The 23,351-nt window shown below is 37.9% G+C and overlaps 1 protein-coding gene and 1 non-coding gene across 5 annotated transcripts in view; both read right to left on the bottom strand.

Annotated features, from left to right (window-relative positions):
- Positions 1-3,016: 3,016 nt before the first annotated feature.
- trnai-uau (transfer RNA isoleucine (anticodon UAU)) lies at positions 3,017-3,110 on the bottom strand. The gene is made up of 2 exons: positions 3,073-3,110; positions 3,017-3,052 (listed from the first exon to the last, which is right to left on the bottom strand). It is a non-coding gene; the product is annotated as a tRNA-Ile (tRNA).
- Positions 3,111-6,938: 3,828 nt separating this feature from the next.
- The window catches only part of mta3 (metastasis associated 1 family, member 3), a 30,451-nt gene continuing 14,038 nt past the window's right edge, over positions 6,939-23,351 (bottom strand). Inside the window, exons 14-19 of one of the 4 annotated variants that reach the window (XM_023284416.3) lie at positions 21,645-21,867; positions 19,919-20,011; positions 19,620-19,781; positions 18,953-18,984; positions 18,745-18,863; positions 6,939-8,472 (exon numbers count right to left, since the gene is read on the bottom strand). In XM_023284416.3, the coding sequence (XP_023140184.1) occupies positions 8,301-8,472; positions 18,745-18,863; positions 18,953-18,984; positions 19,620-19,781; positions 19,919-20,011; positions 21,645-21,867 (801 nt within the window). In that variant the 3' untranslated portion in view covers positions 6,939-8,300. Of the gene's footprint in view, positions 8,473-15,253; positions 15,741-18,734; positions 18,864-18,952; positions 18,985-19,165; positions 19,253-19,619; positions 19,782-19,918; positions 20,012-21,644; positions 21,868-23,351 lie in introns of those variants that run through there. The other 3 variants (XM_035954684.2, XM_035954683.2, XM_035954685.2) reach the window with 3 other exon arrangements.

Raw genomic sequence — 23,351 nt, 5'->3', positions numbered from 1 at the left:
AGTGCTAACCACTACGACACTGTGCAGCCCTTAAGAAAACATAATTTGTAGAAAATAGAAATGTTTAGCTCTGCTGTGATTGTTTCTGTATTTCTCAAATCAACAATCCAAGATATTTATAGTACAGATAAGATAAGATAAGATAAGATAAGACAAGATAAGATACAACTTTATTAATCCCAAGGGAAACTCTTCCTTATTTATTTCTTTAGTGTTCATTGTCAAATAGGATATATGTCAAATGTGATATATTTTAAATTAAGGATTTTAATTGATAATGAAATAAGTTACAAAGGAATTACATGTTAGCATTTATTGTTTTATAAGATTATGCAGCATACATTCGCCAATAAAAATTGTCAAGAGTACATAGATATAAAATAAAAACACACAAAAGATGTCTGAGTCTAAAATTATTAAGGCAATCATGAAGTGTTTCCATGCAGTATGCTGGGCTGACATCATTTTATGCCGTTTTCTTTTTTCATTAAACTCTACCTATGAAATCATGCAATAATAATTATAATATTAATAGTCAAGTTTATTTCATACAGCGTTTTAATAGCAACCTTCAGCTCAAAGTGCTGCACAAAGTTTTAAAAAGCCAATGTTAAATAAGTTAAAAATAAGAAATACAATTAAAACAAGTACTGAAATGAAATAATAAACTTCTAATACAGTTAAAACTTTACAGTTATTTAAAACACCAATATTAAAAGAAAAAAATGCACTAAATAAACAAAATCATGCTTAAAAATGTACAACTGTGTTTATTCTGTCTTGTCTTCATGTATTTTATGTAGTATTTAAGTCACATTGTTGTTTAAAGATGCTCCACAGCTTTACCTTATCTTTATGGTGGCGCAATGTTTGTGTAATTGGGAACTGTACAGAGAAAACAAGTGCTTTGAATATTTCATTATCTAAAAAAATCAAACCAACAAACAAAAGCAACAACAACAACAAAAAAACCCTTTTTGTTTCACTGTATTGTTGACTCAGTGTTTATTTTTCTCGACTGTTAATTGAATGTGATGGAAATCATTAGAAAGCTCATCATTCTGCAGTTTATAGGACAATCATGATGAAATATCTGTACATTTCTCCTTTAAAATGGCATCTTCAAGTTCTATCACTTCTTAATTAAGTATTTATTGATTGGATTCCTTTATGTTGTTTTGAAAAATGTGTTTTCAATTTGAACAGTTTATTGATGGATTATTATCGTGTTCTTCATAATGTTCCAAGTTTATTGTCCGTGAAAATATAAATTGTTTTAAGAGTAGAATCCATATTAGTCCTTACAATCTCAGTAAACATACGGCTGGCATCAGTTTGTTTTCAGTAATTTCAAGTTAACATTATTTATGTTTCATTAAAATACATCAAAATTTCAACAATAGCAAATCTAATCAATCCTAATAAGCTTGCAGTTGAAACACCAAAACCAGTTTCATCCTGATCTAGATTATAGATTTATCATAGCCAAGCAGCTCAAAGAAACAAAATAAACCTCCTTTTCTTTAGATTATATTTCATTATTGTAACTGTCGTTTAAATCATGTCTTTTTCTTTATTATGTATACCATTTTGAGCTGCAGTATGTCTAAAGGTACTAAATAAATAAAATTGCTTGGTGTTATAAATATGATTTAATTTTATAAAAGAATGAAATGGAAAGGCAGAATTGGGTCATTTCACAACATTCCCTTTGTCTTCCACCATCTCTGAGGCTCTCCTCTCTCCCCCTCACCTCCTTCACCTCCTTCACCTCCTTCACCTACAAGTACCTGGGTGTTCACCTAAATAACAAACTGGACTGGACAGATAACACTGAGTCTCTGTATAAGAAGGGTCAGTGTCGTCTATACCTGCTGAGGAGACTCCCATCATTTGGTGTGAGCAGGTCACTGCTGAAGACCTTTTATGACACTGTGATTGCATCCATGGTCTTCTATGCAGAGGTGTGCTGGGGAGGGGGATGCTCTGAGTGTGATAAGAACAGACTAAACAGACTGATTAAAAGAGCAGCTCAGTCTGTGGCTGATCCCTGGACTCCATGGAGGTGGTGGGAGAGAGGAGGGCTCTGGATAAACTGTCTTCTGTCATCAGAAACTCCTCCCACCCTCTGCATCAGACTGTGAACTCCTTAAGAAGCACCTTCAGCAACAGACTGGTTCACCCTGAATGTAAGAAGGAACGTTTCCACAGGTTGTTTATTCCAACATCTGTTAGATCGTACAATGCCGCCGTAGAACTGGTCTACCTCTGTTACTGCTGCACTTTCTCCCTCACATATACAGACCACTTATGTGCAACAACTGTTTCAACCTCATGTAAATAGTCTTCTTAAAAAAAAAAACTAAAAAAAACCCATCTGTCTATATAATGTTCTCTGCGTTTTTGCACTGTGTGTTTCTATTTATTCTGTACTGCCTTTATACTATTCTTTCTCCTTGGAGCTGCAGTAATGGTGAACTTTCCCCACTGTGGGATCAATAAAGTTTATCTTATCTTATCTTAGTAGTTCAGTTCCGCAATCTGATCAAAAACTTCCACTTCTCCGATGTATTTGTACTTTTGGCACCACTTGGCTTCACCTGTGTTGAATTAGATGCGTTAAAATGAGTAAATACTGATGCAGTCACTTAGTTTACATTTAATATTTTAATTAGATGATATTAATTGATAGAAATCAGTTTTCATTTTGACACGAAAGAGTTTTTTTGAAGTAACATCTTGTCGAAAAAATGCAAATTCTGCACTCACCCCAACTGGATGGATGAAGGTTAATGACAGTGGTAGTTTCTCATTTATTAAGAGCAGTTTTTTTGACTCTTATCAAACACAGAAGAAACAAGAAGCCAGAAAATGTGTTTTCATTTTCAGCGTCCTATGTCTGGACATGTATTCTGTTCAGGGGTGACGGATGTCGCTGGTGCGCAGGACAGGAAATCCCCTCTCACTGGGGTTTACCTGCTGCCTCCAGGTGACGCCGGGTTAGGACTAAAAACTCTGCTCCAGGTGAGGCTCGAACTCACAACCTCGGCATTGCTCTGCTGAATACTGTCATATAAGTACCGCGCGCTAACCGATTGCGCCACTGGAGCTTCGGCAATAAACGGCCGGGAAGTCGGTTTAAGAAAGCCACGAGCACCGGTGATGCCCGAAAACGTTTAATTTTGCTCCTTTTTCGGTTTTCAGCCCGTATAGCTGCAGAAACGACGCAGACCAGATGATAAGTTTACGAGACGCCGGTGGTCTCGCAGCGTTGAGCCGAGAACAGCTCCCACTGAGCCGAATCACATGCTGCGTTCACGAACCTCTCAGAAAGCTCGAACAAACCAAGAACACCGACAAATATGGTGTTTTTAATTAAGGCAGGCAAAAAGAAAAGAAATAAAACACAAAACAACGAGGATTTGTATCATTTTAAATAAAATCATTCTTGCATAAATGAATTAACATAAACAAAAGTGTATAAAATCAACATAAAGGGAAAACGTGAGTTAAATAGATAATGAATATTATTGTAGGGTCATAACTTTAATAGTATCTTAGATAAATGTGTATTTTTTAAATAAAATATTGTATTGTTTTAACCTTAATGTTTAACTTAGACAAGTAAATTCGCTTACTTGATCTTAAGCTTGATATTTCAAATAGCAAGGTAAGAATGGATATATAATATATAATATTGTAGAGTCTTAACTTCAATATTTAAATTAACATATGGCAAATTTATACTACATAAAATATTGTAGGGTTTTAACCTTATTATGTCACTTAGTCAAGTGCATTTCCATAGTTATTCATTATTATTATTATTATTATTATTATTATTATTATTATTATTATTATTATTAGTAGTAGTAGTAGTAGTAGTAGTAGTAGTAGTAGTAGTAGCATTAATAATAATAATAATAATTAACCTCAGTATTTAAATTAATATCTATTATATAAAATACTTTAGTGTTTTAACTTTACTGTTTCACTTCGGTGCACTTCCATAATAATCCACTAATGTTAATAATAATAATAATAATAATAATAACAATAATAATAATAATAATAATAATAATAATAATAATAATAATAATAATAATAATAATAATAATAATAATAATGATAATACCTTAGTCAGGCAAATTTGAAGCATTTTTAAAAAACATTGTAGGGTCTTTATCTAAATATTTTACTTATTCAAGTAAATTAGCATAATTAATCATGTTGTAGGGTCTTAACCTTAACATTTAACTTGTCAGGTAAATTTTCACAATAAATATAGTTGTAGTTTCTTAAATTTAATATACGAAATAGAAAAAGTGCAGAATTATTGATATTGTAGGGTCTTAATCTTGATATTTAAATTAGGCAAATTGGCATTGTAGGGTTCTGACCTATCTTATCTCTCTTCTACTCAGTGCATTGACTGTTTTAGATGTCCTTCATTTATAATGATGACTTTACTTGATTAATAAGGCTAAGGCTATATTGCTTCAACCATTTTACTCTGATTTATCATTTCTGATGTATTGCATTTGGATTATTGTATCTGTTGTTTTTAAAATATGAAGCAAACCTCTGTTCATTTAGGTGATTCTTTTATATTTTTAATTTGCAAACACAGAGAAGATTCAGGAATTTAATTCAGGAAAATAGAAGCTTTAAAACAGTGAAATGAGGCTTTTATTTCTGTTGCGGACCCACATTCTGATTTAGGCCAGACAAATCATACACACGGCTGTAAATCCTAAAATAGATGACAAGTTTGAGTTCACAGGAGGATAAAAATACCAATGCCACACTAATGAATATCATCCTGTGAATATCATTCTACTAAATGTCTCTTTATCACCTTTATTATAGCTTCCTCACATCTGGTAGGGAAACATAAACTATTATAGAACTCTATTAGTAGTTATTATGATAATATTTATATTAGGATACTGTTTGGATATAGTCGTTTCAGAGCTTTAATATTTCTGACTCATGTAGCCATAAGCAGGTGTCATTTGACCTGATCTTCATAGTCTGAGGTTTGGCCTCTTACTGCAGGTGCAGTTCCAGGAAACTAAGTTTACATTCAACTTTGAGGTGACTTTTTTCCTGTTTAAAGATCACAATAAACACACACCCACAAAGTCCAGTTGACAAAGAAAGTTTTTAGTACAGGAGAATGTATCTGGTTTGCACAGAGGCTCGACCTCAGCTCCGTCCAGGTATTATCACGTCATGAGCACCCAACGCTGATAATGTAGCTCCTGTGGCTGGATGGGAGAAAATGCCTGCAGCCAGGGTCCAAAATTTGGTACTGGTATTGCAACTTTCTACTACCCCAGCTTCAGTTAGTGCCTCCAATGTGCCGTCACACATTCTGGTGACAAAGCTAGCCATTAGCTGTAGGAAAAACCCAGAAGAAGTGTGCTTATTCTGAGGGTGTTTCTGAACTCCATGAAGACTCTTCTAACCATCTGGATGAAAACATAGGTCATCTGCAGAATGGTTAAAAGATTACAACTTGGGAAATAGACTAAAAATCTTTTATGTACCATGCAGAGGAGAGAATATTTATTTATCCAGATGTTTAGAAGATCCTTTGAGGACTCTTTAACCCTTTGACACCTGAATGTATTTACAATTAAATTTAAAAAAACCTTTTGTGTGTTTTTGTTTTCCAGCTGATGCTAAAATAAGTGGAGATTGAAAATTTGTCTACTACACATAGAACAGATATATGATAATAATAACAGATGTTTAATAGTTAGGTCCCACTCTGACCGGTCCTACCAGAAACCAGTGCTTGCAAAAGGTTCCGAGGTACGTATTGAATATACACAGACCAGCTTTGGATGAATGGATACGCTATCTGCAGTCTGAATGAAAGTGGTATGATGTGAATTTGCGACAATAGGGTGAAGGGTTAAATACACACTACCAATGAAGATAACATTAAATGAATGATAAATCCAGTCTAGACATTGTTAATGTGGTAAATGACTATTCTAGCTGGAAACGGCTATTTTGTTTTAATGGAATATCTCCATAGAGGTACAGAGGAACATTTCCAGCAACCATCACTCCTGTGTTCTAATGCTACATTGTGTTAGCTAATGGTGTTGAAAGGCTCATAGATGGTTAGAAAACCCTTGAAAATTGCATGGGTGACCTCAGACTTTTGAACAGTAGTGTAAGAACTAGTTTTAAATCATCTGTCAGAAAAACTGATGCTCACCTTTGAGGCTGGAATGTCTTCTGACACAGACTCTGGTTGATTCATGCTCATGGTGCTAAAATGAGATGCTTAGGAATCAAATGTGGGCATAAAGTTCAATTGTCCATATATTTTTGGACAGTTAGCGGCAAGTTAAAAGTTACATTTTCAACGTGCAGCTCGTTAAAGATAATATGAGGAAGCAGATTGCGAGGTTTTTTAAATCTGCTGCAGCTTTTTCTAGTCCCCCCCCCACCGCAGTAGCTTGTGCTTATAGCTGAAAGACAAATCCAATTACAGCATGTCAGGTTCAGACTAAACACTGTCATTCACGCTCTCCTTCTGTTTCCGATTTTCACCTTCAGTGGAAACCACAGACTGTATGAAAAATGCAGTTTAAAAAAAAGACAGAAATGGTCACATTTTTATGATGAGAGCCGCACATGCACAGTAAAGTATAGCTGCAGGCCTCCACCAGTTCATATTCCACACGCACGCCTCATTCTTCATCACTGTGTCAAATTGCCATATTTTGTGGGGGCATTTTTACAACATCCTCACACGGGCCGCGGTGTGTATCAGAGGCCCTCATCCATCACACACTCCCCCTCAAGAGCAACACAAAGAGAGACAAAAAGATGGAGTAGTAGGTGGCTGGTAGACGGGGCAGCACCAAAAATGACTCACCGAGAGCCATGGTCTGGCCTCGCGTTGTTTCTTGTCGTCGTTGTTTTCTTTTCTTTTTATTATTCTCGGCATATTCATAATTCAACACATGACATACAGGAAACACTAACATAAACATTCTGAATGAAAGAGAAGAAATCATGTGACCCCATCGGTCAGCGGAGGCTCTCACCTCAAAGACATGCGGCGGCGATGCCAGTTTCAAAACTTAGAATAAACACAACCTGAAGGCTGCGGGGGGCAACTTTTTGAGGCCTCGGGCAACATTGTCATGCAGCAAAAAGGAGGGGGAAGAGAGAGGAAAATGTGACTGTTAGCTTTAAAGAACAGAAAAACAGATGTTGCTGGAGAGTTGCAGACAGCTGCTGGCAAAGTTGCACTGATTTCTGCGTCAAAAAGTTGCCAGGATATGACAGCCTCGAGGGAAATATGACAGATCCATGCCCTTTTTCTGCTGCAAAGGAGGTGCTTTAGTACCCAAGTCAGGGCTAGATTAGGTAGGTACAGTCGGCCATAGAAATCGGATGAGTAGAATTTACAGTGCTGTAATGAGATATACAATATATTATACACTGGTTCATGTGGGAGGATTATGTTGTTCGATGTAAAGCTGGCTCTTCTACTTCTTGTTCTATTTTCAAAAAACCTGCAGATTCATCATGAATAACTGACAGCGTTTCTTTTGGGGGGTTTTTAAATAATGTCTCCGGGTCATCATTCTTCAACACCGGCACCAGCTCGTTTTTACTTCAAGATGAGCCTGAAAAAACGGAACTCTAGAGCAGCTGTTTCAGACTCCGTATAGTGCATTTTTCCTTTTTTTTTTTAATGTCATCAGCGGACATTTGTCTCTTCTCCCGTGTTACAATAACCCCCCCCAAAAAATGCAATCCCACCCTTTTCCCGTCTTTCATCTATCCCCGTGCCACCCCCCCAAACCCCGATCCTCCCAAAATATACAAACTGATAAAACTTCACAACAATTCACCATCAACACAAAAAGGTCACACAAAGTTCTGTCGTTATGTCCATCCATAAAAACTAAGAACAGCAACATCTCCCTTCGTTCACATTTGTGTTGTTGCCGTAGTCTTGCACACACACACACACACACACACACACACACACACACACACACACACACACACACACACACACACACTCTCTGCAACATGCACCCAAATACAGTATATACACATACAAACACTTTCCCAGGTGGGGGTTTAATGACAGGCAGCACTTGCAGTCGATTCCTGTTTCTATTGCATCACATCCTTCTGTTGCCAGACAGCTTGTTTAACTGTTGCTAGGGGGTTATAATAATGGTGTTTCAGGGTAAAAAGCAAAGGGAAGGGTGGACAGGAGGCGGAGGAGGATGTGTGGAGGTCACAGAGTCCGATCAGTCGTGGATGACGATGGGGCCTCGCATCCTCAGGCTGGGGTGGGGGTGTGGGGGGCCCAGGACCAGCCCCTGCGGTGGGCCCTGGGAGACCCTGCGCAGGGTGATCTGCTCACAGGGCTGCCGGCAGGCGTGCCTCAGCTGGGAGCGCGACAGCAGCCGCCGGGCCCTCCTGCAGGGGCGGAGACGACACAGGATGTGAGCCAGGAGGAAGATGCAAAGATGCAAAGATGCAAAGGTGATAACAGTGGAAACTGAACATTAATCAAGACTAAAGGTTAATTATTGACCCTAGACTAATGGTACATTTAAGGATAATTCTTGATATACTTTGAGTATTTTCATTTTCTGCAACATTTCAGATTTAAATCTTGTATCTTAACCACATCTTCTGACAACTTTAGCTAGTTACTTGGCAAATTTAGATTTTTACTTTGAACTGAGCACTTGCAGGAAGAACATGCAGGGATTCAAAGGTGATAGTGAAAATTCAACATTAATCAAGACAAAACGTTTATTCTTTACCAAGGAATCATGGAATTTTATTATAATTCTTGATTAATTTTGAGCATTTTCATTTTCTGCTATTTTGTACTTCTTTTCTGCTCTATTTCAGATGCAAATATTGCATCTTAACCACATTTTCTGACAGCTTTTACTAGTTACTTTGCAAATTTTGAGTAATAACACAATGTACAGCCAAGTAGCAGATAATTCCTATATCTCATGTTTACACCTGAAAGATAATTACAGCACATCAGGTTCAGTCTCAATACTGTCGTTCACGCTCTCCTTCTGTTTTGGACTTTCAGTAGAAACCACAGACTGTATAAAAATATTTTATAATTTTGATATACTTCCAAAATTTTCATTTTCACTTTATACTTCTTCTGTGCTCTATTTCAGATGTAAAAATTGCATTTCAACCACATTTTCTGGCAGTTTTTACTAGTTACTTTGCAAATTCAGATTAATAATAGAAAATATCGCCAAGTAGCATATGATTCTTGGTAAGGAAGACTTTATTGATCCCTGAGGGGAAATTCAGTCTGAGAGCTTCAACATCAATAATTAAAATCTAATAATAACATTATTCTGATCACATAGTGAGTACCTTTAGGATATTTTAATGCTCATCTTTCTATACTTTTGCTTAAATATTATTTTAATTTCCTGATTTTTGCCTGTAACATAGTATTTCCACATTACAGTCGACAAAGCAATGTGACCAGTTGGCCCAATTATTGTTTCCAAGGTCAGGAATAAACTTTTAGTCTCAACTTTTAAGCCAACACGAGTCATTAAAATGCTCAGAAAACTACATTATACAGTCTGCTATTTGGTGAAAATGAGGCAATTCTGAGGAAGATTGTGTGATGAAAACAAGAACAAGGACAGCTGCTAACCCTGACGTAAAAATTACTCATTTGGATTGTAGTGAATTCAAGAGTTAACGATCGAACATGTTTGATCAGTGACTCTTTGAACAGAGATGGAAGGCTAACTAAAGGCTAAGCTACTTGCTTATGAAAAGTATTCACTCCATGTTTGAAGTTTTCCCTTTTTATTGCTTTTTAGCACTGAATCATGGTCAGTTTCAAAGACTCTTTCAAGTCAAAGTGAAAACAGATTTCTACAAAGTAATGTCAACTGATTAGAAATGTAACGTGAAATAAGTGATTGCTTAAGAATTCATTGCCCCTCAAGTCTGTAGTTAGAAGATACGACTTTAACCACAATTACAGCACTGAAACGGTGTGGAAAAGTCTCAGTTATACCTCATTCTTCTTTGCCAAACTGCTCGTGCTCCGTAAGGTTGCAAACAGTCACGAGTCCCTTTTCAAGCCCGACTACAAACTCCTAATTGGATTGAGGTCTGGGCTCTGACTCGGCCACTTTAACCTTCCACCTTTACAAGCCTTCCAGAGCCTGCTGCTGATAGATTTAAAAAGAGTTCTGTTCACCAGTAGCTGAAAGCTCTTCCATCTCACTGCTGAAGCCTGTAACTCCTTCAGAGGAGTCATAGGTGTCTTGGTGGCCTCATACACTAGTTTCTGTCATGCATGCTCACTTCGTTTTTGAGGACAACCTTTTCTTGGCAGATTTATGAGCCATACCCCTTCCCTTTCGTAATGACTGATTTTACTGTGCTCTAAATGATATGCAGCAACTGAGAAATATTCTTGTATCCATCCTCTAACTTATGTTTTTTTAATAACCGTTTCACAGAGTTTATTTTGTCCTAATGGTGTAGTTATAGACAAGGATTCACCAGTAACCAAGTCTTTGTCCTACAGTTTGTTTTGTATTTTTAATTTAATCGACATTACTGTGTAAAAATCTGTTTTCACTTTGTCATGAAAGAGTCTTTCTTTGTAAATGATTGTAAAACAAAAACAAACTAAACGAAAAACTAAACTGACCATGATTCCATATTGAAAAGCAGTAAAAGGGTCAATACTTTTTATAGGCACTATATGCATGATTTTGAGTTACTTGAACTTTACTTGTGTATTTCATTCTCTGCTGCTTGATACTACTTATAATTTATTACAGAGGAAAATATTGTCATTTTTAAATCCACTTCATTTATGTGCTATATTTAACTGGTTTGGAGATTCAGTTTAGTACACAAAATATAATCAACAAATATCTTATGATATACCGTAATATTATCCATTAAAATGAAACTTTATTGATGCCAGAGGGGAAATTCATGAGCTACCCAAACACATAAACTAAATCACCTTTACCAGTTCCAACATTAAAGTGATTAACACATAAATGCATCAATAATTAGAAGTCAATAATATACATTATTCAAAAACATGCCATTCTGCATGTGGAGTACCTTTACTTCTGGTGATATGTTTTGATTCACACTTTTACTTAAGTAAGTATAAATTTAATGTATATCTTGTAACATAGTATTTCTACTCTGTTGTATTAGTACTTCTACTTTGGAACATCCACCTCTGCTTTGAAGGAAGCCTATTTCTGCATTTCCCAGAGTTCCCTCTGTTCCCATAGCTACCATAATTCAGCGGGTTTCCTTATAGATCTTGGCTTTATTAATTCTCCCTGATGTGCTGATGTGTCTTCCTACAGATTTGTCATTTCAAAGCAGCATCTGCAGCTGCTGCAGCTGAGCTCAGGTCTGTTTACTGGAGCTTTGTGCGAAGCCAAGCAAGCCTGCTGTTAGAGGCAGCTTCATATTTAGCTTACAGAGTGGTATCCATCTTCTGATTTAACTCTGAGCCTGACAATAAATAAGAACATTTCCCAACTTTACAATATTTTAGGCTGTGTGTTTATGATTCAGGAAATTTTCAGCTTATAGATATTATTGTTTTTCCATTTATTTATTAGTTTTTTGTCTTTGGCAGGTAATTTTCATGCATGGTTTGAATGCGTTAAAGAATGCAGCTTAGATTTTAGTAGCTGGAACATGCATCTTTAAGTTTCTGGAAATTACAAGCTTGCAGGTCATGTTTTTCTGATTACTTAAATGTACCTGACTGCAGTAGCGAACAGAATGAATGATTAGACAGCAAATTTGTCATATGCATTCTGGATTTACATGCAAAATGCATCATACTGGATGACTGTTAATTTCTTAGTTGTTTAAAGCAGAAAGAGCCAGAAAAAGGTTTCTGTTTTCTGTGATCAGCACATCTAACAAGCAACAGCTTTATATGAGGTGTAAAGTCTGAGCCGCATAAGCAACAGCTCGACGAATCTGAGATTAAATGAAAAAAAAAAACTCAAAGAGAAAAGGCTGCAAAGTTTAAGTTAGTTCAAATGATTTAATATGAGCACAATAGTTTTTTTCATATCTTGGCGTAATGCTGGATTCAAATTTAAGTTTTAAGTCACACATCAAAAACCTCGTAAAAACTATAAAATATAACCTGATAAACTTTCGGCACATTAGAGGCTGTCTATCTGTGGATGCTGCAAAGACCTTCATGCACGCTATGATCCTGTCCCACATGTATGATCCTGTCCCACATGTATGATCCTGTCCCACATGTATGATCCTGTCCCACATGTATGATCCTGTCCCACATGTATGATCCTGTCCCACATGTATGATCCTGTCCCACATGTATGATCCTGTCCCACATGTATGATCCTGTCCCACATGTATGATCCTGTCCCACATGTATGATCCTGTCCCACATGTATGATCCTGTCCCACATGTATGATCCTGTCCCACATGTATGATCCTGTCCCACATGTATGATCCTGTCCCACATGTCATATTGTATCACATGTTGGGGACGAGCTGGGCAGACAGTCATCAAACCGCTGGAGTCTCTTTACAGACAGACTTTGAAAATCCTGGACAAAAAATCAATGCAATACCACCATTGCAGGATTTTAGATAAGCATCATCTTCTGAGCTTTGAAAATTTTAAATGATTTTCAAATATGTGTCTTGTGTTTAAAATTTTAAATGGTTTGGCCCCTCCTCCGCTGCGCCAGTTCGTTCAGTACAGCTCGGCACAATCTATAAAATCCACGAGGATATCTTCCACCACTGACTGTTCAACACCTTTTCAACACACCACCTTTGGACAGTCAGCTTTTTCTGTAAAAGCTACAACTCAGTGGAACTCCCTGCCTGATGACATTAAGAACTGTACTTCTATCAGCAGTTTTAAAAACAAACTGAAAAACTTGCTAAAGAACACTCAGAACTGCAACCTTTAATGTCTTTTTAATTGGTATTTGTGTGTGACTGTGTGTACGTGTGCTTTTAAGAGTGTGTATGTATGTAATGTTTTGTTTCACTGTGTCATGTACTTTTTTGTATCATTTTAATGTTTTGATGTTTTTATTGTGACCTGCCAAGGGACTGCAGATGGAAATTAGCTTAAAGCTAACTCTGGTGCAATACATCAAAAGGAAACATTTATGTTTAATATTGTACATGGTCCCTTTTTAAATAAACTGATAATTATAATCAGAAACAAGCGGTTTGTACAATTTGGAGAGGCTTCACCAAAGAAGGGTGCAACATTTACTGAGGCATCAGCAGCAGAAGTACAAATCCATGTGTCTGTGATGAGGCCAGAGACAGAAGCATCTCTGCAGGATTTTCAAGCTTGTAAAAAGGGGCTCAGAGGTAATTTCCAGACTGCAGTGGGCTTTGTGATGCGACAGGGAGACACTTTTCACAGCCCACAGCTACCGAGTGCACCAAACCCAAGACTGTGGGACGGACACACTCGCAAATGCTGAATACAGCTCTAATGGAATTCAATTGGAGACAAATGCGAGGTACATAACCACAACGTCGAGGTGATTATTCATGGTTCCCTTTAGGCGGTTTGAGATTTAATGCACAGCTAAAGCTCTGCGTGCTCTCCTCGTTTTCTCTCTCCTCAGCAACACTGGGGATGGTTTTTTTCTTGTACACCACAGATCCCTGCTGCTGATAAAGTGAACATTATGCGGCCGTACATCTAAATGCGTCTGAGAGTGCATGCAACAATCATGCATCTCCGCAAAAGCACGATTATCACACAGCAGGACGTGCACATATTGTCGTGTGGAGTTAAAGCAGAACGTAACACGGAGAAGAACAGCACAGATTTAGTTGTGGTGGCGCATTATCTGCAGCTCTGCCGTTTGTCTGCTCAGCTGGCGGTTGGGAAGAGGAAGGCAAACATGTAAATCTATCCTCAAACATATCAGGCTGTCTCATTTACATTTTACTTTCTCTAATTCTGCTCCTGTCTTCTGATGCTTTGCTATACCTACATTAATATACATTACATTATTAAATTAATACTGAGGCTTGTAAGAAGCAGTTTACTGCTGTAACTATTTAAAGAAGATATATATACAGTTTGAATAATAATGTAGGAAAATGAAAGTTCTGTTTTCCAAATCTATATTCACTTTTGGACTTCTTGCTAATCTTTTATTTTGTTGGATAATTTTACCGTTGAAGGCTTTAAATGGTTAAATCTTTAAAAGTACATGATATTTTAGTGTATTATGTCACATATTATAATCAGACCAATTGTGGTAACACTTTACAACAGTCCACAACTAAAAGTTACATTTTCTTGACTCAATCAGGCACACTAATAAACCAGGTACCCAGAAAAATAATAAACACAAATGAAATACATCCTGTTGGTAATCAAATCAAGTTACTTTATTTAGTTATTATTTTATTAGTTATTATTTAGTTTGCATTTAGATATTCATTATTATTATTTAGTTTAAATTCAGCAATTTATTATTATTATTTAGTTTGTATTTAGATATTTATTATTATTATTTTGTTGAAATTTAGGAATTTATTATTATTATTTAGTTTGTATTTAGATATTTATTATTATTATTTTGTTGAAATTTAGGAATTTATTATTATTTAATTTGTATTTAGATATTTATTATTTTTATTGTTGAAATTTAGGAATTTATTATTATTATTTAGTTTGCATTTAGATATTTATTATTATTATTATTTTGCTGAAATTTTGGAAATTATTATTATTATTATTATTATTATTATTATTATTATTATTATTATTATTATTATTATTATTATTATTATTGTTGTTGTTGTTGTTGTTTAGTTTGTCTTTAGATATTAAATTAATGAATACAGCACACTTTATACAGTGTATGTTGAACCAAGGCATTTTTCCAACAAATAAATAGGATTAAAATTATACATTTACAAGTTTAAATATGAAGGGTTAAGCACCTACAATGTTATATAAAACACATATTTACCTGACTAACTTAAAGATTAAAGTTAAAACTCTAAAATATAACATATAATACCAAATTAACTATTTCAAAAATGAATGTTAAGACTCTACAAAAATTATATAATAAATTTCTGGGTGTCAAAATGTCAGTACAGAAAGAAAACAGACAATGAGAGAGAAACAGTTTGGTGTTTTTGTAAATGCTAATTGTAGCCTAATGGGGAAAAATATCTTGATTTAAAGGGGGAAAATGGTCGATTTGATTTATTTCACACTCGTACTCACACTTACGTATCAGAAGGAAACAGTAAGTATTTTCTTAGTACCTTAATTGGAATGTAAATGCTTGCTTATAATACAACAAAATATTTCGACAACTACTGGATTCATGGGCATACATCTTCCTACAGATATTTATGCTCCCCAGAGGATGAACCTTACCCATTTTGCTTGAAATATCTCAACATTTTGGATGGATTTTCCCAAAAATGTGGCACAAACATTCACGATCCCTTCATTTTTTCTCATCCCCCCCACCATTTAGCAGTTTGAAGCGCTTTAATGACACTGCAACATACAGCGTTACCTACGATAAGAAAAGCGTTAATCTGTCATCTCTATTTCCGTTTCTATTTGTCTCTCTCCCCTCCTGATCTCCCACTCCTTCTCTCTGCTCTGTGACTCGCTGTGTTCTTCATCACACTGAGAGAGAGAGAAGAGAGATAAAGGAGGGATAAAGAGACAGAGAAGGGGAGAAAAATGAAACTTCCAATCATCTCTCATCAGCAGCAGCCTTTCAGAGCAGATCTATCAGTCTTTTATTCAGAGAGCCATTAATTCCCTCCACTAGGAGAGTGAACGGCAGTATAATATAACAGAGACTACACATTGATGGTGTCTTCTCTGTCACACCAGCACACAGCCATGTTGATCTTAGTGCTAAGTGAGTGATCCATGTGAGTGCAGTTAATGTGGTAATGATATTTCCACTCAGGGCCCAGCGGTGCTCGGCTCCATCTGCACCAGTTCGCTGCTCTAATTTTAGCCCCGGCGGTCCGAGGGCGGCAGTGAGAGCTGGCTGCCATGGCTCATTTAGACACAGGCTTAATGGGAGAACATCTTTCTCTCACACACACGGACATGCAAAGTTTGATCGATTACGTGCACATACACGTGCATGGGCGTGTGACCTAATGTGTGCAGAGAGAGAAAATTAATTGAAGTTTATTCAACTGTCTGCTGAACAAAAGTTGCTGTCTGGGGTTCTTCAGACTTTGGGATTTGTAGTTGTTTTTTTTAAAAGGACTCTCAAACAAATTCTATGTTCACAAATTGTAAAAGAGAACCCTATTCTAGTTTGAATCCTGGAGGATGCAGAGGCAACTCATTTTCTAATATTTTTAGCTGTATATATATATTCAAATTATACATTTCTGCCCTTGATTGCATTTGATTCCCTTTTAGTCTTCACAGACTTTAATATCCTACTGAGAACCGAGGGGAAAAAAGGATCTTTCAATCTAACTGTTTTGTGATTTCCTGCCTTTTAGAGCTAAAAAAACAACTCACAATTTAGAACTTTATAAAAATACTTTTATTTTATAGACAACAGAACAATTTTACCATGAAAAAAACCAAAAAGGCAACACTCCAAAATGAAAATAGGCTGACAATAAAATAAGAGTCAATCCATTTTCTAACGAAACTTTAAGAAAGTAAGTTAAATAATAATAGTGTAAAAAATTAAGAGGTTGAATGAAAAATAGTAAGAAACAACTATTTATTTATGACATTAATTACTTTACATTCAACTTATTACCCCACAAAGAGACGTGTTTTGGGGCAGAAATTTGAACGTAAACAAAGAACTAGCCTTCTAGTTAGCTGTTAGCAAACCCCAGTAAATCATTGACATTCATAAAGGGGCTATTATTTTTCCTGGCATAAAGTTTAACTGAATTTGATCCCAATCTATAATTCAGGACATATTCATAAACAAGAAAATGTATGATTACCAGCAGTAAAACAACAATATCTTAACTATTTTTGACTTGACTTTTCTCTTTTCCTGGCTGTGTCCATTTAGTCTCAGCATGAAGACAAGTCCCTCATCAAACCCAATCACTTGAGATATCATTGGAAAGGCCAGGGTGTCCTCTGTTAGGCATGTCAGGATTTAGTAGGGTAACTCAAATGAGTCAAAAGATATAGATCAAAAACAAATGTCCAGTAAAGAGGACATGAATGTATGGGCCAGGTCTCAGGAGGACATACATCAGTCTGAGGCTGCACTCAGGCACAGCGGAGCCTTTCAACTAAAAGCTAAGGCCAGCATGCTCGCAGTGGTAAACATTCTGCACGTCAATAGCGTATTTAACCCCAGCTAGGGTTCTACCAAGTGCTTTACGATGTGTTTCTCATTCACACACCCGCACAGCTGCCATGCAATTTGCTCAGCTGCCATCGAGGGCAACTTGGGGCTCATAGTCTTGTGGAGGAGTCAGGGGGTCAAACTGCCAACTCTGCAATCAGTAGACAAGCTGCTCCAGCTGCCGCAATAAGGTGCTAATGTACACCAGCTGTAATATGTTTTATAATGTTCAGCATTTGCTCATAAAAGAAAAGAATGTGTTGAAATTTGCAGCGATGATGTGAATATTTGTATCAAAATTCCTAGAAATCCATCCAAAAAGTTGTCAAAGTAACCCAAAAGCGTAGACCTCATAATGGTGTTGGATTACCAGAGTTATTAGGATCCATCCTCTGGGGAGCCTGAATATCTATTACACATGGAATTGCAATCCATTTAGTAGCTGCTGAGATATATCAGTTTGCACCAGATTGGTAAACTTCCCTACTGACACTGCTGGCAACAAGTAACTGAATCAATGCCAGCAGCAAGAGTTAAATACAAGAAAACCTCACAGTGAAGCTGAAAAAAGCTTCAAATAGAGGTAGCTCTGTGTTTCTACATCCAGTCCAAGATTTTTGAAGTGCTGAGGTCATGAGTTGATCACATTGTTCTTTCCAGAAATCCAAAAAAGGATGAAGTGTTCCCATTTTATTTGACAAAATGAAGGCTAAATAAATTCAACTGTGGTGGAATTAACCATGTTTCTTTAGTCTGAAAGTGGTGATTTTAAATGCAATAAGTGTGAAAATACCTGGAGAGTTTGTTAGTTTTTTGACTGTAGAATATAAAAAGAAACCGTTATGACATGAGTGACTGTCACCCTGTCATCGCTTCCATCTAGGATATTTTTTTCCCACATTTCTGGTCAAAAGCAATTGTGATTCAGTTGGTCAAAGCCGCTGCGTTTTTGTGTTTCTCTGCTGTCTGAAGAGCTGCTAGACTGTGTTTTGATGAACAATGTGCTGATGTTTTTTATACCCTTAGACACAGCATAATGAGAACAAGACTCTGGAGGCTTCCCAGACAGACACTCTGCTGCTTCAAAGCGCATGGGTTTTGTGTTTTGGTGTTTTTGGGGTGTTTTGTGTGTTAGCGCTGTGCAGCTGTCTGAAAGTCACCACGGACAAAAATAACTCCTTTTATGTCACAGCTCAATTCCTCTTATGTGCTTTCCCCCTCGGCTCTCTGCATCACTTGGCCTCCCTTCACACACACACACACACACACATATATACACACACACACACACGAGTCAGTCAATCAAAGGGTCAATAAAGGGTCACCTTTGCTTACCTGGTCTCCCGGGTGACGAGGAAGAAGCTGTCATCGGGGGCATCGATCCAGTTGGGGCGTCTCTTGCGGATCATCACTCCACCTCTGGTGCTGCCGCTGCCGCTGTTGCGCCCGTTGTGCTGCAGAAACACAATTAAATATCATTTTATTAGAATACGTAGTGATGCAGCTGCAATGAATCTGTGATAAAATACTAGAAGATACCTACCAGGAGAGGTCCACCTGTTGTACCTGGGTTCTCTGCAAAAACAAAGCCACAGCAGTGAGAGAAAGATGCAAAGTGCGCGTGAGGGAATCAGTCAGTTGTGAATGGGTATTGATTAGTTTATTGCTTTTCCTAGTTTACAAGTGGTGCAAACAAAATGACTGTGTTTCAATTCAGTAGAAATAGTGAAGTTACCAATAAAAAACAAAGTGTCAGACTGAAGTTGAATCATCCAAATTATCCAAATGACCCCCATCTGCTGATTCGTTTTCATTAGAATTAGTTGTCATTCTCTCCAACGAGCTAGTTTAGATAAGAAATGGCAGAAAAGGTTATCAACTCCGGGTGTATTTCCACTAATCTGAAGCAGAAGGAGAACAAAAACATTGGATATCAACACTGTTTGGTCCCCAAGGTTAACTCACATCATAAGTATTTAAAAGAAACAGGGGATGCATTTGCCAATTTATTGGTATTATATTTTTGGTCATGGCGGGGGGGGGGGGGGGGGGGGGGGGGGGGGGGGGCTCTAACAGAAAAACTTTCTGCTTGTGGGCAGGATTATGGTAAGCAATAACAGTGTTATTGGAAAACAAGTCACAATTGCTTTTGTGGAATTAGTTTAGCCCTCTTTTATTCTTCTTAACAGGAAAAATGTCTGTGTGTGTACCTGAGCGCCTGTCCGGCTCGGCCCTGCTGTGGTGATGGTAGCTGCGTTTTCCCAGCATGCCGTGGGGGCCGTGGGGGAGGGAGGAGAGGAGGCGTCGAGGGGGAGGCGTCTGCAGGCCCGGGGTGCGGTGGGAACGAGGGGCGTGGGCCGCCGGACGGGACTCTGTGGAGAGACACCACACTGGAAGCTGCATGAACTGGCTCCTATACAGCATCTCATGTTTTATTGATTCATTCAAGAACACTGGAGGAATCTGATTATCATTCAGCTCCGACTGTGTGTTGATTTCTTTTTTTTACCTAGAAACTGCAGAACACTGGTCAGAGTGCTCCTTTGGGCGGCTCTGGTTTTGGGTAGTCGAGTCCCCTGCCCTTCGGATGCCCTTAACATGTCTAAACCAAACACAGAAACGTGTGTCAGTGAACGCAGCATCTCTCAGGCTGCACAATCTGCTGATTTATCTGTTTGAACAAGGATGCCTTGTAGAGATGAGAATGACCTTTTGGATGCAGGATGCAGGAATCAATGTGGTGACTTGCTTTCAGGGATGGCATGACCGCTAAAAAAATAAATAAAAAAGTAACCTCCCCCCACATGCACATACAGATGTCGGTACATGCCTACATGCACTCTAACGACACACACATCAAAATATGAATGCAGTATGACAGCAGGCGCCGAGTCCATGCTGAGGGGAAGGGAGTGTGCCGCCGCTTCCTCCGAGTGTGGTGGAGTCGATGGACAGATAACACAGACACATGAAGCACAAGGACTCGGAAGAGATGCTTTCAAGGTGTGACTTTATTTGAGGTCTACTCTCACATTCACGCAGTAATGAAAGAAAAAAAAAAGAGCCAAAAAAGAGGTAGAGGATGAGATGAGAATATTGCAACAGTCAGTAGAAAATGAAGGACTGAAGGATGAGGCGATGCTGGGAAAGAAATGGCAAGAAATGAGTCTGAATGGCAAATCCTGTCGGTGGGATTTACGAGACAGGAGGGAGGGCGACGCCATGAATTCATATGAATATTGCATGATTCAAAACAGGAAATAAAGCTGAGTGAATGGTATGCCGAGGGTGTGTCCAACAGGACCTGCACTTCTTATGGGTGAGCCTGATCTAGAGTGGGCGATGCAGCCAGCAGCAAAGAAGAGCAGCTACATTTTTCTTTTAGTACCCGACAATAAAGTCTTCTCCTCACCTCCTTTCTTTCAAGTTTCAGCAGCTTAAATCTGTCTAAAGCTCACAATCAATCACTTTGTCTAATACACTCACAGAAACACACAGAATGAGGGAAAAAAATACGGAAGAAACAAAATGTTTAAAAAAAAAATTGGCAATGGCAAACGCACTGAAGCTGAGGTTGAGTATTTACAATGAACATTTGTAGCTGAGACAACTGGCTCAGACATGACAGCACAGAGAGGGCGAACCTTCAGCAGGGGCGCCGTGCAAAATAGAGCTTCTCTTAGTAAAATACATTTTCTCTACATCTAACTTCAGCAAATATACGGCTCAGACTGGAATATAATTTCTATCGGATGCTGTTACAATCTACTTGTTAATGACAGGAGCAAGTTCAGGTATTATGTGTGTATTTTCAGCGTGTATGCAGACGTGCTCGTGTGGAATAGCCCTGTTTGTTTCATCTTTGTGTAGAATTCCAACAGTCTTTCAGTTCACAGTGACCAAAAACTACAACAGATAAAAGAAAAAAAAAACACGAATGAAAAGATGATCAAAACTCATAATTATGAGGACAGGCAGTCTTTATTGGAAACAGGGGGTGGGAGAATACAAAAACAAAATAATAATAATAACAATAATAACAAAAACAGAAAGAGAGACAGACAGGGTGGGGGGGTAGAGACGGGCAGAGATGGGTTGATGGCGGGGCAGTCGGGGTGAGGACAGGTGAGGGGGGGGTGAGTGTGTGTGTTTGTGTTGCTGTGTTTTGTCTGCAGGTGTGTTGTGTTGTGTGCGTCCATGTGGCCGAAGTTAAGAGGAATTGAAAGAGCTCTTACACTCTGCCTTTATGGCCCCACAGTTAATGGGGACAAAGGGCCGGCGCGCAGCGCGGCGCAGCCTGATGATGTCACGGCACATGTGCCGGGCCAGCTTGGTGAGGCGGGTGGCCTGCAGCAGGAAGGCCTGCTTGGTCTTCATGGAGGACTTGGGGCTGCCGCTGTTTCGCATCGGCACCATGTGGTTGGACTGGCGAGGAGCGTGACCCCTTGAGCGAGACTCCTGAAAATCGAAGGAGGGACAGAAAAGGCAATGAACAGCTGAAATGCAGACAGAATATTTAAAAATAAACGCTACTGAGGCTCCAAGTCCCACTTCAATTCCAGGCGGCTGTCTGTTCCACTAGCCTTGTGTCAGTGTATTTAATATTGAGATTATGCTTATGTCAAAAGCTCACAGGAAGCTGTTTGGAAGGCTTAAAAATCATTATGTTTTCCACAATAACATATTCAAATGTTACTTTTAACGCTCTGTACCCCATAACAGCCTGGTAGGTTTGACAGGCATTTTATTTAGGAGAAATACACCAAACTTGCACCATTTACCATAGAGGGAAACTTTAAGAACAGGAACAGCTGTCAGATTTTCAATTTTCCAACTGTCATTGAACTGCTGTGACTTTTAGGTTTGTTGGGAAAAACAACCAAATCTAAGCTAAAAATTGGGATATTTAATCAAAATCACTGTTCTGTATGTCTCACCTAAAAAATTTCTCATAAATAAACCATTTGTATTGTCCGGACACTGTACAAAACGTAAGATTCTACACTCCTCTGCACAACCAACCAAGCCATGAATGATTCTGCTGCAACCAACAGTCGTGACAAAAATTCAAGAACTTCTCAAGTGAACTGGGCTGAACTGTGGGCAGTTTAAAGAGCAGATTTGAGAGTGGAAACAAATTAAAACTCTAAGTCATGAAGTATCTACAGTCTGCAGAGCTACCATTTTCTTCCCGAGTATCAATAACAACTGAGGGCACTTGGAAACAGATTGTCTAGGTTTTATCAATGAAATTCAACTTCTGCTTCAATTTTTTTTAATGGTTTATGGCATTATAACTTTGCTATACTGCAAAGGGGATGCTGCCCAGTTCCCTCTGCTTCTAGCCATGATTGTGCTGTTTCCAGTGAGTTGCAGGACTTTATATTGCACAGAGTAAAGAAAAATGTGACAGGAGCAAATACCGCTTAGGGTTCAGAAGGTTAAATAAAATAATAATCAATCGAACAATGAGTTCTTCCTTCATAAAGGCTTTAATGTTCAGCTGTTGCTAAAACAATTTCACAGAGGAGTTGTTTTAACTCATCAGTCACTGTGGGGGCTGCAGTTTGTGGTGCTGTTGAACTGCATTGTGTAAGACAATGAGGTGATTTCAATATTTTGTCCACCTCGTTTACGCCTTTGAGGATAATTACAGCCTCCAAAACAACCATAAAGTTGAATCAGCACCCTTCTAAAAACAGTTTCAATAAAAGCTGAACATTAAAACCTTCATGAATTGGGCATTTAATGCAGGACTGTTGTATCACTCCAGATAACCGGCAGCCGAGCGTGTATTGTGGTATAGAGTCAACCTTTCCACACGTCATAGTTCATACACTTTCAATTTATAACATTAGTAAAGGTTCATACTACTACATTAAATAAACATATTATTTCTACAGTCATTGATTTTATAGTTCAGTTAACATTTACATTAGGAT

This window comes from Amphiprion ocellaris, chromosome 18, assembly GCF_022539595.1.
Source record: "Amphiprion ocellaris isolate individual 3 ecotype Okinawa chromosome 18, ASM2253959v1, whole genome shotgun sequence".
Lineage (NCBI taxonomy): Eukaryota > Metazoa > Chordata > Actinopteri > Pomacentridae > Amphiprion > Amphiprion ocellaris.
The sequence above is the reverse complement of the archived record's forward strand: the minus strand, read 5'-3'. Positions and strand labels throughout refer to the sequence as shown.